The 17,313-nt window shown below is 55.2% G+C and overlaps 1 protein-coding gene across 1 annotated transcript; it reads right to left on the reverse strand.

Moving 5' to 3' along the window:
- Positions 1-13,171, reverse strand: MYBPH (myosin binding protein H). The gene is made up of 11 exons (XM_026101257.2): positions 12,766-13,171; positions 12,352-12,486; positions 10,050-10,217; positions 7,149-7,237; positions 5,542-5,737; positions 5,040-5,179; positions 4,712-4,871; positions 3,523-3,659; positions 2,893-3,079; positions 808-849; positions 1-206 (listed from the first exon to the last, which is right to left on the reverse strand). Exons 1-10 carry the CDS (start codon positions 13,004-13,006, stop codon positions 839-841), a joined length of 1,464 nt encoding a protein of 487 aa, XP_025957042.2. The 5' UTR covers positions 13,007-13,171; the 3' UTR covers positions 1-206; positions 808-838.
- Between the last annotated feature and the right edge of the window lie 4,142 nt (positions 13,172-17,313).

The raw sequence follows: 17,313 nt of genomic DNA on the forward strand, positions 1-17,313 counted from the left end.
TGTTTTTAAGGAGGACCAGCATCTCCTCAAATGGATTTATTGTCACAGCTAAGGACATAACCAGGAAGGACTGTGTCGTGGCAGGGCGGACACATGGGCCACCTAGGTGCACTGCCAGGGAGGGAGCAGGCCCAGAGGCCATGGCAGGAGCATCACCTCGTGCTACAATACCAAACGGCGGCTGGGCTGTGAGCTGCAGCATCCACCTACAGAAGGAAAGAATGAGACTTGAGTCCCGACAAGGGCACTGCTGCCCCACATGGGCCAGGAGACTGGTGGTCTGGAATCAGATGGGAAACCTGGTCCCAGCCATGTCTCCCATACAAGAAAAGCCTGACCCAGCTCCTCTGTCCTCTTCCACCCCACAAAGTTCAGGTCCAGCCTTTAGCTCTGTTTTTCCACCAGACCCACCCTGCACCCCTTTTTACCTGCCCCCAGTTCCAGTACTTGCCCCCCATGTGCGATCAATCCCTGGCACCCTGTGTCTCCAGCCCCTGTCTACAAACCCCAGGCTCTGCCCCCCGGCAACTCCGCTGCCCAGGTGCCTGCCAGGCCCACCAGTCTCCCCATACATCTCCTCCTTCTCCTGCCCAAGCTTACTACCCTCCCTTCATCTTGGAAAGGGGCAGGTTTATCTCAGGCCCTGCAGCATCCCACCCCACCAGCACATCTCCAGCTCTTGGTCAAGGCAGCCCTTGGCTGGGTCTGTCAGCAGCTGACAAGGGCTAATCCAGGACATTCAGTGCACTCCCTCCCTGATGGACTAATCCATCCCTCCTCCATCCCGCAGCTACAGCCCAGACTTACCTCACTCTTCATCTCGCGCTCTGAGTTATCCTCACTGGGGCACTGTGGGAAAGCGCAGCAGATGATAAACCCCTGAACGCCCCTCACCTCACTCACCATCTAAAAGCCAGCCACGGCATGATGAATCTGCTCACGTGCACCACCAACATGCCCCTACACCCGCCACCCCCATGCACACATGCTCTGAGTGACTGTGTAGGCTGTCACTGCCGCCTGCTCCTGGCCAGTTTGTCTCCAAGACCCCCCCAGTCCCAGCCTGAACCTCAGTCCGGGCAATTCCCAAGAGCCTTGTGTCCCCAGCGAAAGAGCAAGCTGCCCTCAGCCTCCTTGCTGACTCCGCGGTGCTGCCTGCATGGCTGCACTTACGGCCCTGCCCGCAGGGCAGCGTGGCCAGGGCTGGCTGGGTCACTGCTCACCGCACCGGCTGGAAGCCCTGGCACCAGCTGCTGCAAAGCCAAACACCGACCCCACAACGTGCTGAAAAGCACCGTGGCTTCAGCAGGCACCGAGGGTGCTGGGCGCCAGCCGGATCACAGCCCTGCACGCGCGGGAAGTAGGGCAGAGTGTGTCTTGGGGCAACCATGTGCCGGGAAGCCACAGGAGGCGAAGTAATAAAAACAACACGTGTTCAACACTGTGACTTGAGAAACGTTGGCTCAGTGTGTGGGGGGGTGGCATGCAACCTCCTGCATCCTCAGGTGCGTCTGCAGGGCCCAAAAGAGGTGCCTGAGGGGTGGGTGAAGCAAGCAGGGTGCCTCTGTGCAGGACTGGCCTGGATACTCTGCTGAAGCAGGGAAATGTGAGCTGGAAAGTCTGGGCAGGACCCCAAGACATAAATCAGAGCAACCTGGCTGTGGGTGGAGTGGGCCAGACACCCAGCCAAGCCATGGCACTTTGCCATTGATAGTTCTGCCTGAGGACATTTAATATGGCAGCTGCAACGCCCAGCTTAAGGAGATGGTATCAGGGAAACACTGAAAAGCTGTAGGATGCCTGCAGGAGGGAACCCGATCAGGGTCTTCACACGGTACTTCCTCCTTCCAAACACTGAGGATGGCCTGGAGGAGCCAGGCACAAATCCTTTCCACCTTCCCAGGTGCACAGGGTACCAGAAGGGAGTTTGTCCTGGAAACAAGGACATTTTGCAGCACGGGGATCAATGCATCCTTGACTCTCACTGGGGAAGGATATGGGAAGCGGAGGGGACAGGAAGGAGGAATTACCCCCACCGGGTCAGCCCAGGATGCTGGCAGCTGTTCAAGAGAGTTTGAGGGACAGGGATATGACCCAGTCCAGGTTTGGCAGATACAGTTTGTGGTCACAAGAAAAATCCATCTACAAACAGGTTTAGATGTTCACACGACTGATGGATGTGGTGCTTGTTGGTCATGCTGAGGGGTGGTGAGGGCTTGGGACCTTTCCTTGGCTGTCCTCCAGCTGTCCTGGCTCTACAGGCAAGGACAGCCAGGGACACGGCACCCACAGGCTGCTGGAGTGGACAGGACCTCCTTAAATGAAAGAGCCCAGTGGGATCTTCCCTGGGTGCTGTGCACACCAGCACCGGCCAGGCAAGGGACACCAGCCTCCTGTGTCATCTGACCAGCTCTGGACAGTCACCTCGCCATCGAGGACAAGGTGCTGGGGCTGTCCCTCTCAAGCCAGGTGTCCGGGCCATGGGACAGGCACCTCTTGGCTTTGGCGTAGTTTTGGCACAGCCCCCCTACACATGGCTTGCAGGTGACTTGGAGCACAGCAGAGTCCTGGTGGATTCACTGAAGAGTAGACAACTGTCCTGGCCTCCACCAGCATCTCTGGTCCTTCAGCTCTGCAGTTTCTGGTTTCCTCCCTACTCTTGGCCATAAATGAGAGGAAGGGGATTTCAGGACCAAGGCATGCTGCAAGACCATAAACCCGAGAAGCCCAGAGCTCCAGCTCTACAGGGTTGCCCAGTGCCCTGAGACTCCTCCATCACCTGGACTCATAATGTAAAACAGGGACAAACCATGTTACTGCAGAAGGGAGAACAGGGAAAGGTAGGCAAGGAGTTTCCTGGGCCTGATCCTCAGTTTCCCCAGCCCATCTTACCTTTCACATCAAGTTTGCAGTCTACCGAGGCTTCCCCTAAGGGGTTCACAGCTTTGCAGGTGTAGACGCCCCCGTCGAAAGGGCTGGGCTTGCGGATTTCCAGGGAGCAGACGCCCTGCTCAATCATCGCTATGTACTTGGGGTCTTCCCGTATTTCCATCTGATTTTTCATCCAGATGATTTTGGGCTGGAAGGCAGTAGGGTTTTTCATTCATTTTGAGGCAGGCAGAGAAATAAGCCCCAAAACACGGCCACCTCCCAAAGCTGTTTCTTTCCTTGTCCAGGCCCTGCCTGAAGCTGGTGGCTGCAGCAGGATCCACAGTGAGGGGCAATGCGAAGAGCCAAATCTTCCGGCCCTGAGCTCTAACCACTGCCCCACACTTCTTCCCCAGTGCAGAAGGGAACGACATGGCAAGAAGTGAAACCACTCTCTCACTTCCACTGTGCAAACATAACCAGACTTGCCCTGGTTTGTGTCAGAGGGCAGCTGCAACCCCTTAACCGCAATCAAACCCTAACCCAGCACAAGCAGCCGTCACCCAGCACCTCCAGCCACTTTGCAAAACCCAGCCAGTGGCTCCCCACACGCGCAGACGATGTCGTTCATGGAGGAGAGATCCAGCTACTGACCTGGGGGAAGCCTCGGACAGAGCAGAAGAGGTGCGTGCTGTAGCCCCGGGTGGTGGTTCGGTCTGTAAGGGGCTGGGTGAACTTTGGGGGCTCCATCATGTCTCGGTGGGGGATCTTCTCAGGCTGGTAAACAGTTTCTAGGAAATTAGGGCAACAGCTGGCTGCAGCAGAGCTGGGTCTCCTGGGCTGACCAGCCGTATGGTCAAGGGAACTCAGCCCAGGGTACCCCAAAGTACTTCTGCTCCCTCACAAAAAAAGCCAAACAGCACCTAGCCTGACTCCAGGACCTTGTCTTCAGCTCTCACCAGCCCTGCCTATAAATACCTTCTCATGCAACCATGCCACATTAGTGCTGGTGGGGACGGTGCAGGGTCCTTGCAAGGGGAGGATGCCCATCTCTAAACCAACTGTGTGATGCGTGCTCTGTGCAGCAGGCAACATCCAGACCAGACAGCTCTCAATCTCCTCTTCCACCCACAAAATACAGCGGACAGAAACAGGAGACGGAGGCAGGCTCTGCAGGGTGGCCAAGATCCCTGACTCACTACGTGTTACCAGGGAGCAGGATGGAAATAGATCGGGGGAGAGCAGGGCTGAGGGATGCTGGATTTGAGCCCTGGTTCTGGGATGGACCATTGCAAGGGTCTATTCCTCCACTTGCCTTGAGTGGTGGGGCAAAGCTGGGGCTGTTCCTCACCCTTTCTTGCTCCTGCTTCAACCTCACCCTGGAGAAAGGGGGGAAGGTAGTCTAGGTCTGAATCCTTGCCTCCTACTCCAGTCCGGGGGCATCTCCCCTGCCCAGGCCAGCCCCATACTGTGCCTCCCAGACTGCCATCCAGTAGGAAGCAAACCTGGAGCCAGGGACCGCATGACCCATTTGGGTCCTCCTGCAAGTGGGGTTGACCAGTCCATGGGCTGGGGGCCAGGATGTTCATGTCCTGACCCCTCCCAGGAGTCTGGCCACAGCACCAGCCTTCCCCAAAGGTGGAAGGAGGTGCAGAGGGAGGACAGGGGACTTGTGTACCTCTGCCCCAGGGATGCACCGCCTCATTCCCACAGGTCTCATCCTGGGGACCAGCATGGCAGCACTACTGCTGACTGTGCCAAGGGCCCTGGAAGCCCCTGACCAGCCCAAAGGGGGACAGGACACCTCCCACCACCCCTCCCAGAGTCAGGACCCTGTCCTCACTTGTCTTTGTGATGTGGGCTACGCTGGAGGTGACGGCTGCTTTCTCGCTCAGCCCACCGGCATTCTCCGCGAACACACGGAAGGAGTAGGTATTGCCCATGATGAGGTCAGAGATGGTGCAGCTGGTGCGAGTGCAGCGCTCCAGCACCGTGAACCATTTCTGGGAGGAAAGGGAGAGTGGTAAGGAAAGCCAGACTGTTCAAAGAAAGAAGATGATGGTGGGGAGACAACAGCAGTTCGTGCCTCCCCTTCCCACTGCAAAACCCACCAGGGCACTGTCAGCACCAGGGCACTCGGTGCTGCGGTTCCCAGGAGTGCCCAGACTCACCCCACTCTTCTTGTCTGACTTCTGCACCGTGTAACCTTTGATCTCGGAGTTCCCGTTGTCCGCCGGGGGAGTCCACTCCAGGGCCACGTTAAAGCCCCACACATCCACCAGCTTCAGGTTCTGGGGGGGGCCTGGTGGCTCTACAATTGCAAACCCTCACAGGGTGGCATCCCAATTTCTGGCTCTCCCCACATTCTGCACTTTGACCATCCCCTGCACCCCCCTTCTACTCTCTTCTTGTCCTATTGCAACGCACAAGGGACAAGAAGCTGACTGAGCTCTGCACAAGGACATGGGCTAGCAGAAACCCTGCATCCCCAACCAGAGCAAATCGGCACCAGAGTCCTCCACGCACTGGAAGAGCAACCCCACAGTCCCCTGCCTTGTTGCTGGCCCTGTCCCTTCCCACCCAGGACCGGAGCTGCCCCCAGAAATGAGACCCCAGGGCATCTCACCGTAGGCAAACAGGAGTGACCTTGCAGGGCCCCATCCCACATCTTACCAATCACTTGGATCTCCACGGTGGCTTTGTCCTCCGCTCCATTTATCCGGATGGTGAGCTGGTACTTGCCAGAGTCACTGCGCTGCGCCTCACGGATGAAAAAGATTGTGTCCTTCTCCCCATTGCGGATGTTGATGCGCTTGGTGTCTAGGGGCTGGCCGTCCTTGGTCCAGATCACCTGGGGTTGTGGCTTTCCCTGGAACAACCCAGGGTGGGCAGGTTAGGAGCTGCTCAAGAGCATGGTCCCAACTAGTCCTGCTAGAAGGAAGGGTGAGCAGAGCTACCAACTTTCTCCAGACAGCTATGGCATGGTAGAGCCTCTCCCATCCCACAGTCACCAGGGAAGAAACTACAGCTGATCCCTGCTAGCCCCACTGCAGGGAAGCTGTCAGGCTCCAAGGTGATGCTCTTGCACTGGTCCCCGAAGCTGCCCTCGAGCAAGCCCACCTCTGCCTGCCCAGGGCTTTGCAGACCTGAGCTCACGTTGCCCAGGCTCTGAGCCCAGATTCAAGCCTGGCAGTAGGGACTTGAATGCTGTGTCCAGGGCTGATTCATGCCTGGAGTGTGGCCAGCACCATCTCCCAGCTGCCAACTAGACGTGGCATAGGCACGTCCCTCATCCTAGGGGCAGCTTTCTGCCTCTTGCTTCCTTTCCCCTGCTCTACACGCAGGTGTTTCATAGCTGGAGCTGTTCAACCCCAGAGGCTGTGGTGGGAACACTTTGGGGCCTCTCCAGAGAACGTGCAATAAATCAGCCAAGCAGGTGAACTCCAGTTTGACCCACCAGCACCAGCCTCTCTCTCCCCATCACTCAGAAGCTGGGGCTGCCCTGCTCCAGACAAAATATTCAGCCCATGACTTAGTTCTTCTGATGTTTTCCTACTGTCAGCACCATCAGGATGGATCCTGGGTGAGCAGAGATGGGCACTGGGCAGGAACAAGGGAGGGGTTCGCACCCCAGCTCCTGCATGGCTGCCACCCTCCAGCCTACATGAGGTGGGGGAAGTGGAGACGCTGGATCATGGCTGATCCCAGGCACCTCATGCTACCTAGAAAAATCACTGCAAAAATCAACCTGCAGTGAAACGGTCTGAGGGATTAAATCCCAAGGGAAGGCAGCCACCTCTCCTGAGGCACAGGGAGGTGCACACGCTCTCCGGTGCCCACCGACAGCCGTGCAGGAAGATTCGGGGGTCACCCTGCTTTGGTTAATGGAGGAGCTCAGATGATCAGCCTGTGCCCCCAGTTTGGTTTCCCATTGGGAGATATGGAGAGAGTAAAACCCCTCGTCCCAGGGTCACCTACAGGATCAAGCGTGGAGGAGCTGGGACTTTTCACGATGGGAATCGAAGGCAAAACAGAGGGTGGAAGAGGCCAGCCCTGGCTGCCAGCTCAGCCCATCACCGGGCACTGTGGTGCCGGCAGCCCCCCAGACCACTCCTCCCGACTCACTCAGCTTAGGGGCTCGACAGGGATATGCAGGGGGCAAGTGGCCCCTTCTGCTCTCAAAGCCTCCATGCAGGCACAGTCCCCTCCATCCCTCCCCTGCAGCAGGCACAAAATGCTCACGCGAGCAGGCACCTCTGTGGGGACCATCACCCACCTACCTGGAAAGGGATCATCAGGTTCACAGCATCCCCAACGTGCCTGACGTAAGTCTGCCGCAGGTGACGGGGTACGCGGATCCTCGGGAGCTCTGGGGGAGCAGAAGCCACGTCGCAAGGCCAGCGTCGTCACGTGGCTCTGGGAAATCTCTTGCAGCCTGAGAGATCCCACACAGGCTGACCCATCCCACACATCCTCCCGCTTGGCCATCAGGACATCCAGCCCAGAAACACAGCCACCTCTTCCCTCTTCTCTCCCAGACTGTGCTTCCCTGCCGGGCACTGCCAGCCCACCCCTTTGCCAGCACCCCAAAATTACATCCCCATTTGCCCTTGACCATTGCAGTCAACCCAGTGACACCACCCCGATGGACCATTCACCCCCCTTGTTACAGCCAGTCCATGATGATCCACGTGGGCTTAGCCAGAAGAGCCATCACAGCAGCACTACCACATCACGGCCCTCACGGTGCTGAAGCTGAGGACAGCATCTCCCAGTTGGGAAGTATTTCCTCCCAACTCAAAAAGCAGATTTTTCTAAGGCACACAACCCAATTTCCATCAAGGACAAGGCTCACCAGGCCTCCTCCTTAGCTGTGCGGTCGGGGCAGCCAAGAGGCTGAGGTGGTGCGGAGCTGCGAAAGCCCCAGGCTGGAAAATGAGGGCTAACGTCCCCAAGGGAACATAACAAAAATAAGCAAAAAAACCACCAGAGAATGCTGATAGAGCTTGTCTCTCCTTCCCGGGGGTGAAAATAGCAGCCATGTAACCCTACCGGCTCTGTGCTGCTTCGCGGCCCTTCTGGGGAGGCATCGGGTTTACGTGAGTCCCTCATAAAAGAACTGTGTGTCTCTGCCCGGATTAAACGTGCCGTAGTTTAGCTCTGGGGAGGGATGGCATGAGCAGGGGGGTGGGCAACGGCCAGAATTAAACCAGAAGTGAGTGATGCCGAAACTGCTGTGAGAGTAAAACGCAGGCGTGGGCCAGGGAGGGCAGAGAGATGCCCGGCGGTCCCAGATGGCCCCACCGACAGCTGAGAGAGTCTCTCCTCCACGCACGCTGCTATTCGCTCCAGGAATCCACACATTGACGCAGACACTTGGTCTTATCAGTCTGAGCGGAGCAGAGAAGCCTGGCCTCCACGGAGGAATGTTAATTCATGAGTATTTTCCCCAGTTCCTGCACACACGTGCCTTGCTTAGCTGCAGAGGGATGGCCAAGGCCAGTGTCCCAAGTGAAGCGTTGCCGCGTGCGGGAAGGCATTTTTCCTGCCCCATTTCCCTGAAAAATCTGACTCCTGTGATGAGCGTGTGGCTGTTTTCTCCCTCTCTCTCTCCACCTCCCCAATCCGCTTGCCTGCTCTCGTGCCACCTGTTTTCAAACTGTCTGCCTTCTGTATTGTTGCTATTTAAAATCCCTGCTGCTCCCCTTGTAAAAGTATAAATGGTCTGTTGGGAGGTATAAAATGTGTTTCTTTACAAAAGGTGAAACCAGAAGGTTAGAGATGGGGCGGAGAGGGACGGACGTGTGTGCCTGATGCACATCAGTGCCAGTGGGGCGGCTGCGGGGTGCTAGCGAGGCACTGACGGGCAATTTGTTTCTCAGCAAAGCCGGATATTACATTCAGGGATGTATTTCAAGTGAAATGCAAAACTAGGAAAGTGCCATTTGCTGATTAAGAGTTTCAGTTAGCAAAAGAGTAAAACAAACAAAAGAACTAAAAACCTCAGTCACTTTGTGTGGAACAAGAGCAGATTTTGCATGGGTCTTTCAGGTCCCTGATTTTTATGCCTCTCAGCCAGTGCAAACATCTGGGACTAGCCTCGGGCAGCCTGGAGGGGTTGTTCAGCTTAGTGGGTGCTCCATGGGTCTAGAAGTGGGAGACCTGAGCTGTGCATTTGGCATCTCGACGCATTCCCCTCCTGCCTCAGTTTCCCCAGCCCCACAATGAAAATAACAATGCATTTGAGACCTGGAGGTGAACACAGCTAAGAGAGAGATGCTGCCAGACAGAACTTCCTTCCACTGACATTTCTGCTTAAATCACCAAAGGATTCAGCCCTGCTAGGCAGAGTGGGAGTTTGGACAAGGCACAAGACACGAACTACCCAGCCAGGTTCATTTCTTCCAAGCAGAGTCCAAGGATGGACCTTGCAGAGCCTCTTTCCAGACTCTGATAGCTTTCTCCAAGTCTTTTTCTACCAAAGGCTGATGGTTCCCAGAATAATTTTTAATATTATTACTATTTTTAAGTAGCTGAGAAATCTGCTGCATTCTTTGAGTAATAGAAAAACTCGCACATTAGTAATTCCTCAGAACAGGAAAATAAGTCTATAGTTGCCCTTGAATAAATGAAAAGCAGCTTTGCAATCATACATCAGCCTCAGCATGTTCACAGCACCCAAGAAGGAATGCAAGTCTTGCTAAGCATGGGAGCAAGTTATTTACTAGCGAGTTCAGCATGACTAAAGTTCCCATGCTCGAGACAATCAGCTCAACTTCCCTCATCTAAATAAACAAGGCTGCCTCTGGCACAACCACCCAACATGTATGTGTGTGTCAAAGATGTAAGCGTGCCCAAAGAAAGGACAGGAGATGTGCTGAACATCTGAACATGCAACTGTTTCCGAGTTCTTGCAGTGAAATGGGAAAACATGGATCTGCTCTCCCAGGCCATGGGTCTAAGGGCATTTTGGTTGCAACCCTTTGCCCCTAAGGCCTCACAGTCTAAAAGATGGATGTATAGTCCTGAGGTCAGGAAGCTGCTGCATCCCACCCCAAGGGAATTGGACCCAGTTATTGAGAATAATGTTGAAGTCCAAGGCTGGATTGTCACATGCAAGCGGGCAGAGTGAAGGGGGGTTCAAGTGGCAGACCCTGGATCGTGACAGGAGCACTACTTACGGAGGATCTCTCTGATGAGGACTGGCTGCTCCAGGGTGGCTGGGACACTGGCTCCATTGGCATTCACGGCCTTCACACGGACATGGATCTTCTCTCCAGAGCTGAGGTTCTGGATTGTGTACCGTGTGGAAAGAAAAGGCTCCTGGTTCGCAGCAATCCAGTCTGTAGCTAGAACAAAAACAGAAGAGCATTTCAGGCACAACGTGGCTGGTCACACACACACCATACAAGCTGGATCACGTCACAGGAGATGAAATCCAGAACTACTTCCTTGCAAAGACCAAGCGATTCAAGACACCAGCAGAAAAAGGCATTTTAGAAGTGAGGCTGGCCACCAGGGACTGGATACGATCCCACGTTGTCCTGGAGGCCAGCCGCCACCCAGCCCTGCCAAGGACTGAAGGGTACCAGACACTGGCAGATGCTGAACTTTTCTCCATTAAAATATTCATCAACTACTTTTGAGTAGCATGTTATTTGCAAGTTAAAAAATCAATTAAACCAACAAACAGGGCTCACAGAGCCACCATTAGCTGCCAGCAAGCCTGGACTCACTAGCAAACAAGACCAGAGCTGGTCTCTCCATCCCACCAGCCAGTCTGCAAAAGGAATTTTCCAGGGTCAGACCAGAAGGTCTGCAGAACAAGAACGGCTCTCATGGTCTCTAATGACCATCCAAGTGCATTTTTGGAGTTCCCAAAGGTTGTCTTACCACTCAACAAGCCAGTCTGCTCCTCCAGCTGACCCAGACTCATTGGGGTTCACCATGTTCCCCAGCTCCCAAGCAGCTTCCCTTGCTTGGAAGGGGTGTCTCAAACTCACCCCACAGGAGCTCTCCCACATCAGCCAAAAAGGTCTTGCAACCCCTGCTGAGCCTTTTAAGAGGTTTCTCAGCTAAAAAATGGACAATGCAGCCACCACAGGACTAGGTGACCCATGCAGACAACCAAAGCAACCCACGTGTGCCAGGGTTTGCTAGACCACTATCCACACCTTCAATCTGAAGTTTTTCCAGTCAAATGCCAACAGACCAGCCAAGTCCCACCAGCTCCTCCATCCCTTCACCACCTGCATTACTCAAACCGAGGAAACCAACCCTCCCCTCAGACGAATCTCACCATATTTTAGCCAAACAGGGCCAGATTTGCAGCAGCCCAAATTCAGCAGCTGTGGAGCCCATGTGGTCATCACTGAATGACTAGTACTCTCTTGTCACCCAGCCAAACCCAAAGCAAGCTAGGAGAGCATCCAAAACTGTGACCTTTGTGTCGCTGTCAGCCAGCTCCCTCCAGGAATGGCTGCATCTTCCCTTTTCCCATGCAATGGCCTTCTCAAACATCAAGTCCAGATGTTGTTACCTCCCAAGCCCACCAGCCCCATGGTGAAAACCTCCTATGGCCAAACAGGTGTTGATCATGCCTGCTACAAGCAAACAGCTAAGGGTCATGGCTCATGTTCCCAAGACCTACCAACCACTTGGGTCTCTCAGACTGTTCCAGCCTCACCCAGCACCCACACACCCAGTCCACCACCTCCAGCCTCGCTTTGCAGATCCCTCCTCCACAACTTCGCAAGGTGGGTCTCTCTCACCCCAAAGCCAAGCTGGGCTTCACAAGAGTGCCCCAAAAAAAATTAAGTCTCATTCACCTACCTCGTTCCACCAACAAGCAGTGCCACTGAAGAACCACAGATAATTACTGCCACCCTCCAGCCTGACTCCATCCTCTAGCAGCCTGCAGCCCTCCTCCTTCCAGGTGTCTGGAGCCCCCATCTCCACCGCGCAGGGCTCGCCCACTACTTCTGCCTGCCAGTTGCTCTTGCATTACCCAGCAGGGCCTGTTCCTCCCTCATCCTCCCACCTTATCCCCATCCCCTCTGTGTTTCTCTTTGGGCAAACATGGGAGAATTGCATCTTCTTCTTCCTGAGGTCTTGAATCACCACCCCAACCCCAGGTCTGTGGGCGGCTGGAGTTTATCAGAGACCATCACCTATGGGCATGCCGGTCTCTCCCCCACCCTCTACGCTGGACCCATCAGTGATGAACCTCTACAGTCCAGCCCCGCGCTAAAGGCAGCGCTCTGCTCTTCACAGCTGGTAGGCAGCTGCTCTCCTCCAAGAAATTAAATGGCCATTTGAAATTAACTTGTCTGGGCAAAGAAAGGGAAATCATGTCCGGGAAATGCACTGTGGGATTATGCCCAGCTCCATCATGGGGTAAACTGCCCTCGTGGGGCGGTCCCCTGCCCTCCACAGTAGCACACCAGCTCTTCATGCGCACGAGGCAGGAAAGCCCAAGCCTACTTCCATCTTTGCAGAACTCCACCACGTATCCATCCAGGCCCAAGCGACCAGTCTGCTCCGGGACTTTCCAGGTCAGCGTAACCGAATTTTCACTCACTTCTTCCACAGCCAAGGACAAGGGGGAGCTCGGAGGCTCTGCAACAAACCGAGGCAGTGAGGGCAGGCTCCCAGGGTGTTAGGGCTGTCAGAGGGCAATCGCACGACCTCTGGGCTGGTCGTCAGGCCCCTGCCACCCCTTCCTGCCTAATCCCCCAACCCTATCCCACGCCAAATATATCCCTTCCAACTTCATCCCAGCATCCTTCCCCTCTACAACAGCACCCCACCGTCTCCCTCCCTGCCCCCAACGCCCCCGCATGCACCCTCCCAGCCTTGAAGACCCCCCCCAACCTTGATTTCTATCCCCCTCCTCACCTGCTTTAGGCTTCTTGGGCTCAGGTTCAGTGGCCAGGGCTTGGGGCTCAGCTGGGGGAGCCGGGGAGCCTTCTTCGGGGGCTGGAGCTGCTTCTGCCTTTGGGGTGGGAGCTGGCTCTTCGGTGGGGGCTGCGGGCTGCTCCGTGGCCGGGGGCTGTTCAGCAGCCGGGGCTGGCGCTGGTTCTTCCTTCGGGGCCGCTGGAGCCGGGTCTGCAACCGGACCTGTGGTTTTGCCAGTCATTGCTGCAAAGCCTGGGGGCTGGGGAAGGGGGTGTTTCTGCTCTCGGACCTCTGCTCCGGGTTGGGGTCCCTAGTCCAGACCAATGATCTCTCCTCCGGACCTGGGATCTCGACTCCGAATCTGGGGTCCCCGCTCTGGACCAGGCGTCTCTACTCTGGGTCTGGGGTCTCCGCTCCGGACTGACGGTCTCCGCTCTGGGCTGGCTGTGCTGGGAGGGGGGGGACCAGGTCACTGAGCCAGGACAGGAGCTGGAAGATTTTTATAGGCTTCGGCTGGCACTTGTCACCTCCCTGCAAACCAATCTGCCTGCGCAGGCGGGGGCCGCCAGGAATAGCCACCCAGGACCTGCACATTCAGCAGCTCGCCCCTACCCCCTCCCGTGGGGACAGAGCATATGGCCCTGCCCCCCCCACCCCCACCCCCTCGCCCTGCACGGGACCAGGCAGGCCAGGGCCAGGTCACCTTTCCCTGGGGACATGGCTGACAGCTCCTGTTCCCAGGACCGGCACCCCTGTGAGCTCCTTTAGCTAAGGGCTTCCTGACCCCCCCTACACACTGCCACTACCTCAGCCACCCCAAACCCCCTGGTCCTCCCCAACCTCTCCATTGACCCAAGATTCCCCCCCCATCCGTGCCTTCCTCCAGCCCCTCCACTGACCCCAGACCTCCCCTACCCCTCAGTCCTCCCCAAGAATCCTGCATTGACCCCCCAATCCCACCTGCCCCCCCCCAAGTCCTCCCCAAGCCCCTACTACAGCTTCAGGCCCCTCTGCCCCTCATGTCCTCCTCTGGCTGACCCCTGGAGCAGCAAAATTGCAGCATCTCTGGGGTTGGAAGGGACCCCTGGATATCACCCAGTTCAACCCCCTTGCTCAAAGCAGCATCAGCTAGAGCAGGTTGCTCAGGACCTTGCCCAGTCCTCTGCCCCCCAGGTCCTCCCGTAGCTTCCACCTGAACCCCAGGCTCCCCAGGTCCTCCCTAACTAACTCAACCGCAGACCCACCTGCCCCCATGTCCTCCCCATAGCCCCTCAACCTTGATGCAATGGGTTGCACCACGGCAATCCCTTCCAATCTTCACGCAGACCCCTCCCAGACACCCCACTGCACACGTACACCAGCTCTGCTGACCCGTGCTCCTGGAGAAGCTTAGTCATGGGCCAGCCCTGCTTCATATCCTCCAGCCCGGTCCTGCACGTGCAAGGCAGGAACAGCTACCTGTCCATGGGGTCAGGTCACCCCAGGACTTGTGTCCAGCCACCCTTCTGCCAGCCCCCAAACTCAGATTCACCCCAACATCCTACACTAGCCCAGGGAAGCCCCATTAGCCCTACAGGATATATCCCTTGGCCCCCACCTGTCCGTGCTGTGCATGGGATACTACTAAAAACATCTCTGTAACCTATGGTCTAATTCCTTAACCTTCCTCAAATTCAGGTTGACAGTGTTTTCTCCTGTTCCCCAGCTATGTGCCTGCTTCCAGGGATGCTGTCATGGAGGAGTGAAGCAAGCCAACTCTCCTGGGCTTTGCTCCAAGGGCTCATTGCTTTGTGGTCTCCAGAAAACACCTCAAAACAGGGGCATCGAGGTCAAGCAACAGCTCTGAGATAGCCAGAGTATGAAGGAAGCTACATGCTCCAACAGGGCAAAAGGACTGAGCTTTGCTAACAGCAGGGCGGTTTTCTGGGTGGGAGGAGCCATGACAACCCAAGAAGTGGAGGGAGAGAAGAAAAAGCAAAATCTCATGGCCAGGTTAATGTTAAATGGGATGCCAACATCCCAAGAGGCACAGTGCTCTGAGGGACACATCCCAGGTGGATGGAGGACCCCTGCACTGGGAATGGACCTGGTGAGAAGAAGGGACGGGGAGAGAACACCAGGGTAGGGCAGCTCTGCAGATTATTTGGCTCAGAAGTCTGTCGCTTGGGTGCTGACCTCAGCCAGGCCTGGGACCCCAGGCTCAGCTCCTGGCTGTAAAGACAGGGATAGACATGACTGCACACAGGCATGGAGGCACTGCCCTGAGGACCTCTGCACCTGATGCTCCACACAGAGGTCAGACAGCAGGAGAGAAGGGGCAGATATAAAGGAGGTAACTGCCATTCCCCAGGAGCAAGATGAAGGATGCCTGCACTTTCTGCTAGCCCTGCTCCCCCTGTAAGCTGAGAGAAAAGTTCATCATAGCCACCAGCCTCACAAGTCGCAGGGAGATCAAGTTCCACGTGTGCACACCCTCCTGCTGCCCTGTTGCCCCTCGGAGTCCAAGCACGGCCGGGAGGCTACAGCCTGGCAGCATCTCCTCCTGGTCCATGGACAGATTTTTCATCCCTCGGTTATTTCAGTGACCACATTTGGCAGCAGGACAGAGCAAGGACATCAAGAGAAGGTATCAGTGTCTCAGGAGAAGGCACTTGTCCTTCAAAACCATGTAATAACCCAAGTGTTCCTTAATTACTTCAGTCAGCAGGGAGGAATATGACCAATAAAGGCTTCTCCTTCCCAAAATACCTTTGAGGTGCCAGAGGGCCAAGCTCCCTGCAGAAGGAGGGGAGAAGTGGGGGTCCCGCAATTTTTGCTGCCTGCGGGGAGCTGGGCAACCATGGACAGGCACTGGCAGTTCCTCCCCCTTATCTGGAGCAGCTTGAAGCAGCTCAAATTTGCCAACTGGGCCACAATCCAGAAAATTTTCTGCAGCTGCTCCAGCAAAAGAGAAGACATTCCCACTCCCCAGCCCAACTGCAATGTAGGGCTAGAAGAGACCATCTGTCCTCCTCCATCCAAGCACCTCTCTGAGCCAGCTTTGGCTCCCTGAAGGATCTGGGACCTGGAGGGGAGGGATGGGGAAACTCTGTTTTCTCCATGTCTTGACATACAGAAATTTCAGCCTGTCTTAGATGATATTGGCACCTCCTTGATCTGGAAGGAGGTGGACTGAGATCTGCCAAAACCTCTGTCCAGAACAAGTGTTGGCTGTAGTACTGGCCACATGATTATCAGACAGCTGACATCTCTGTGGGGACTTCAGGAGATAAACACACAACCTTTCTCAGGGAGACTACAACAGTCACTTTGCTCATGTCTGATAGCTTTTTTCATCAGCTCTCAGGTGGTCATCTTGACTCCCACAGCAGCATAAACTCTCTGTTCAGAAGTCTTCCCTGCATTTTTTTCCAAAAGTGATCATGCAGTCTAATCTAAACTGAAGTGCTTTGCAAAAGCAGATTTCTTTCGATTTCATGCAAGAAAAGCAATTTAAAGACCTCGGAAAGAAATCAATACTGAAACTCCAGCTCATAAGGAAGTACTCAAATTTCTCTCCCATTTCAATTTGGGTGAGTACAGTTGAAATTTAAACACTTCCTCTGGAAAAGAACATCAGTGCAATTATTACACTTGAAGTTTTTGATTTGAACAAAACTCCGGTTTTTAACTGGATCAATGACGTTTAGGTGCTGTTTTCTCTGTTGACTCACAGGATGACTCATAGGTTAAGAGCAAGCGAATCAACATGGTTTATCATCAAGACTTATCTGGGCCAGGTTACTCTAGTATATTGGCATCTTCTTTATTCGCGCATTGCCAGCGAGACCGCCGTACGTTGAACAAACTCAAGCACAGAAGCACTATGCTCCCTGCCATAGACTGCGAGAGGCATCCGTGGCAAGTTGCCCGAGTCCAAAGCCAAAGCTCTTCACTGGGGGACCAGCCGTGGAAGCGGAAGGTTCAGCTATCCACAGTGGACAGACACGCTCATGGGGCGCGACACACGAGCTAGGCAGGGAGGGAAAAACCGCTCCTGCGGAGTCACTTCAGCAACGACAGACGAGAGCAGGGTGTCTCAGTTAAAGCCCCTCTGTCAGGGCAAGCTAAAAATAGTCCGATGAAGGAAACAAAGGGAAGTGTCCCCAGTGCGATTCCTCTGATGCTTGACACGATAGCAAATGAGCAGGACTAAGAATACATCCCGCAGGCTGTCCTAGCTGTTCGCACGGGCAGCTGAGGGGTTGAACGTTAAAATACTGCTTGGGAAGTCTGGTCTTCCAGGGTCTTTTCTGACACTGGATTTACCAAATGGCTTTGGACAAATACGTGAAATACTTTGTGCTTCCATTCATCCCTCTGCAGAACAGAAACCTCTCAGAAACAGGCTGTAAAATGAGATATTTCACTTGGAAGTGTGGCTACACTGTCCCCAAAACAGCCAGATTCCTCTTCACCCAGACTTGCCAAGTTCAGAAATCACAGTAGCAGGGGACCCGCTGGGGGAAAGCCCAGGCGTGGCCATCCCCAACAGCTGATACGCTGGTG

Source organism: Dromaius novaehollandiae, chromosome 27, assembly GCF_036370855.1.
Source record: "Dromaius novaehollandiae isolate bDroNov1 chromosome 27, bDroNov1.hap1, whole genome shotgun sequence".
In the NCBI taxonomy this organism is placed as follows: domain Eukaryota; kingdom Metazoa; phylum Chordata; class Aves; order Casuariiformes; family Dromaiidae; genus Dromaius; species Dromaius novaehollandiae.

Coding starts and splice junctions, on each gene's coding strand:
- MYBPH (XM_026101257.2), bottom strand. CDS start 13,006: ATGACTGGCAAAACCACAGGTCCGGTTGCAGACCCGGCTCCAGCGGCC. Junction 10,218..12,351: donor GGAGTTCTGCAAAGATGGAA/GTAGGCTTGGGC, acceptor TTTTTGTTCTAG/CTACAGACTGGATTGCTGCG. Junction 7,238..10,049: donor CCTCATCAGAGAGATCCTCC/GTAAGTAGTGCT, acceptor CTGCTCCCCCAG/AGCTCCCGAGGATCCGCGTA.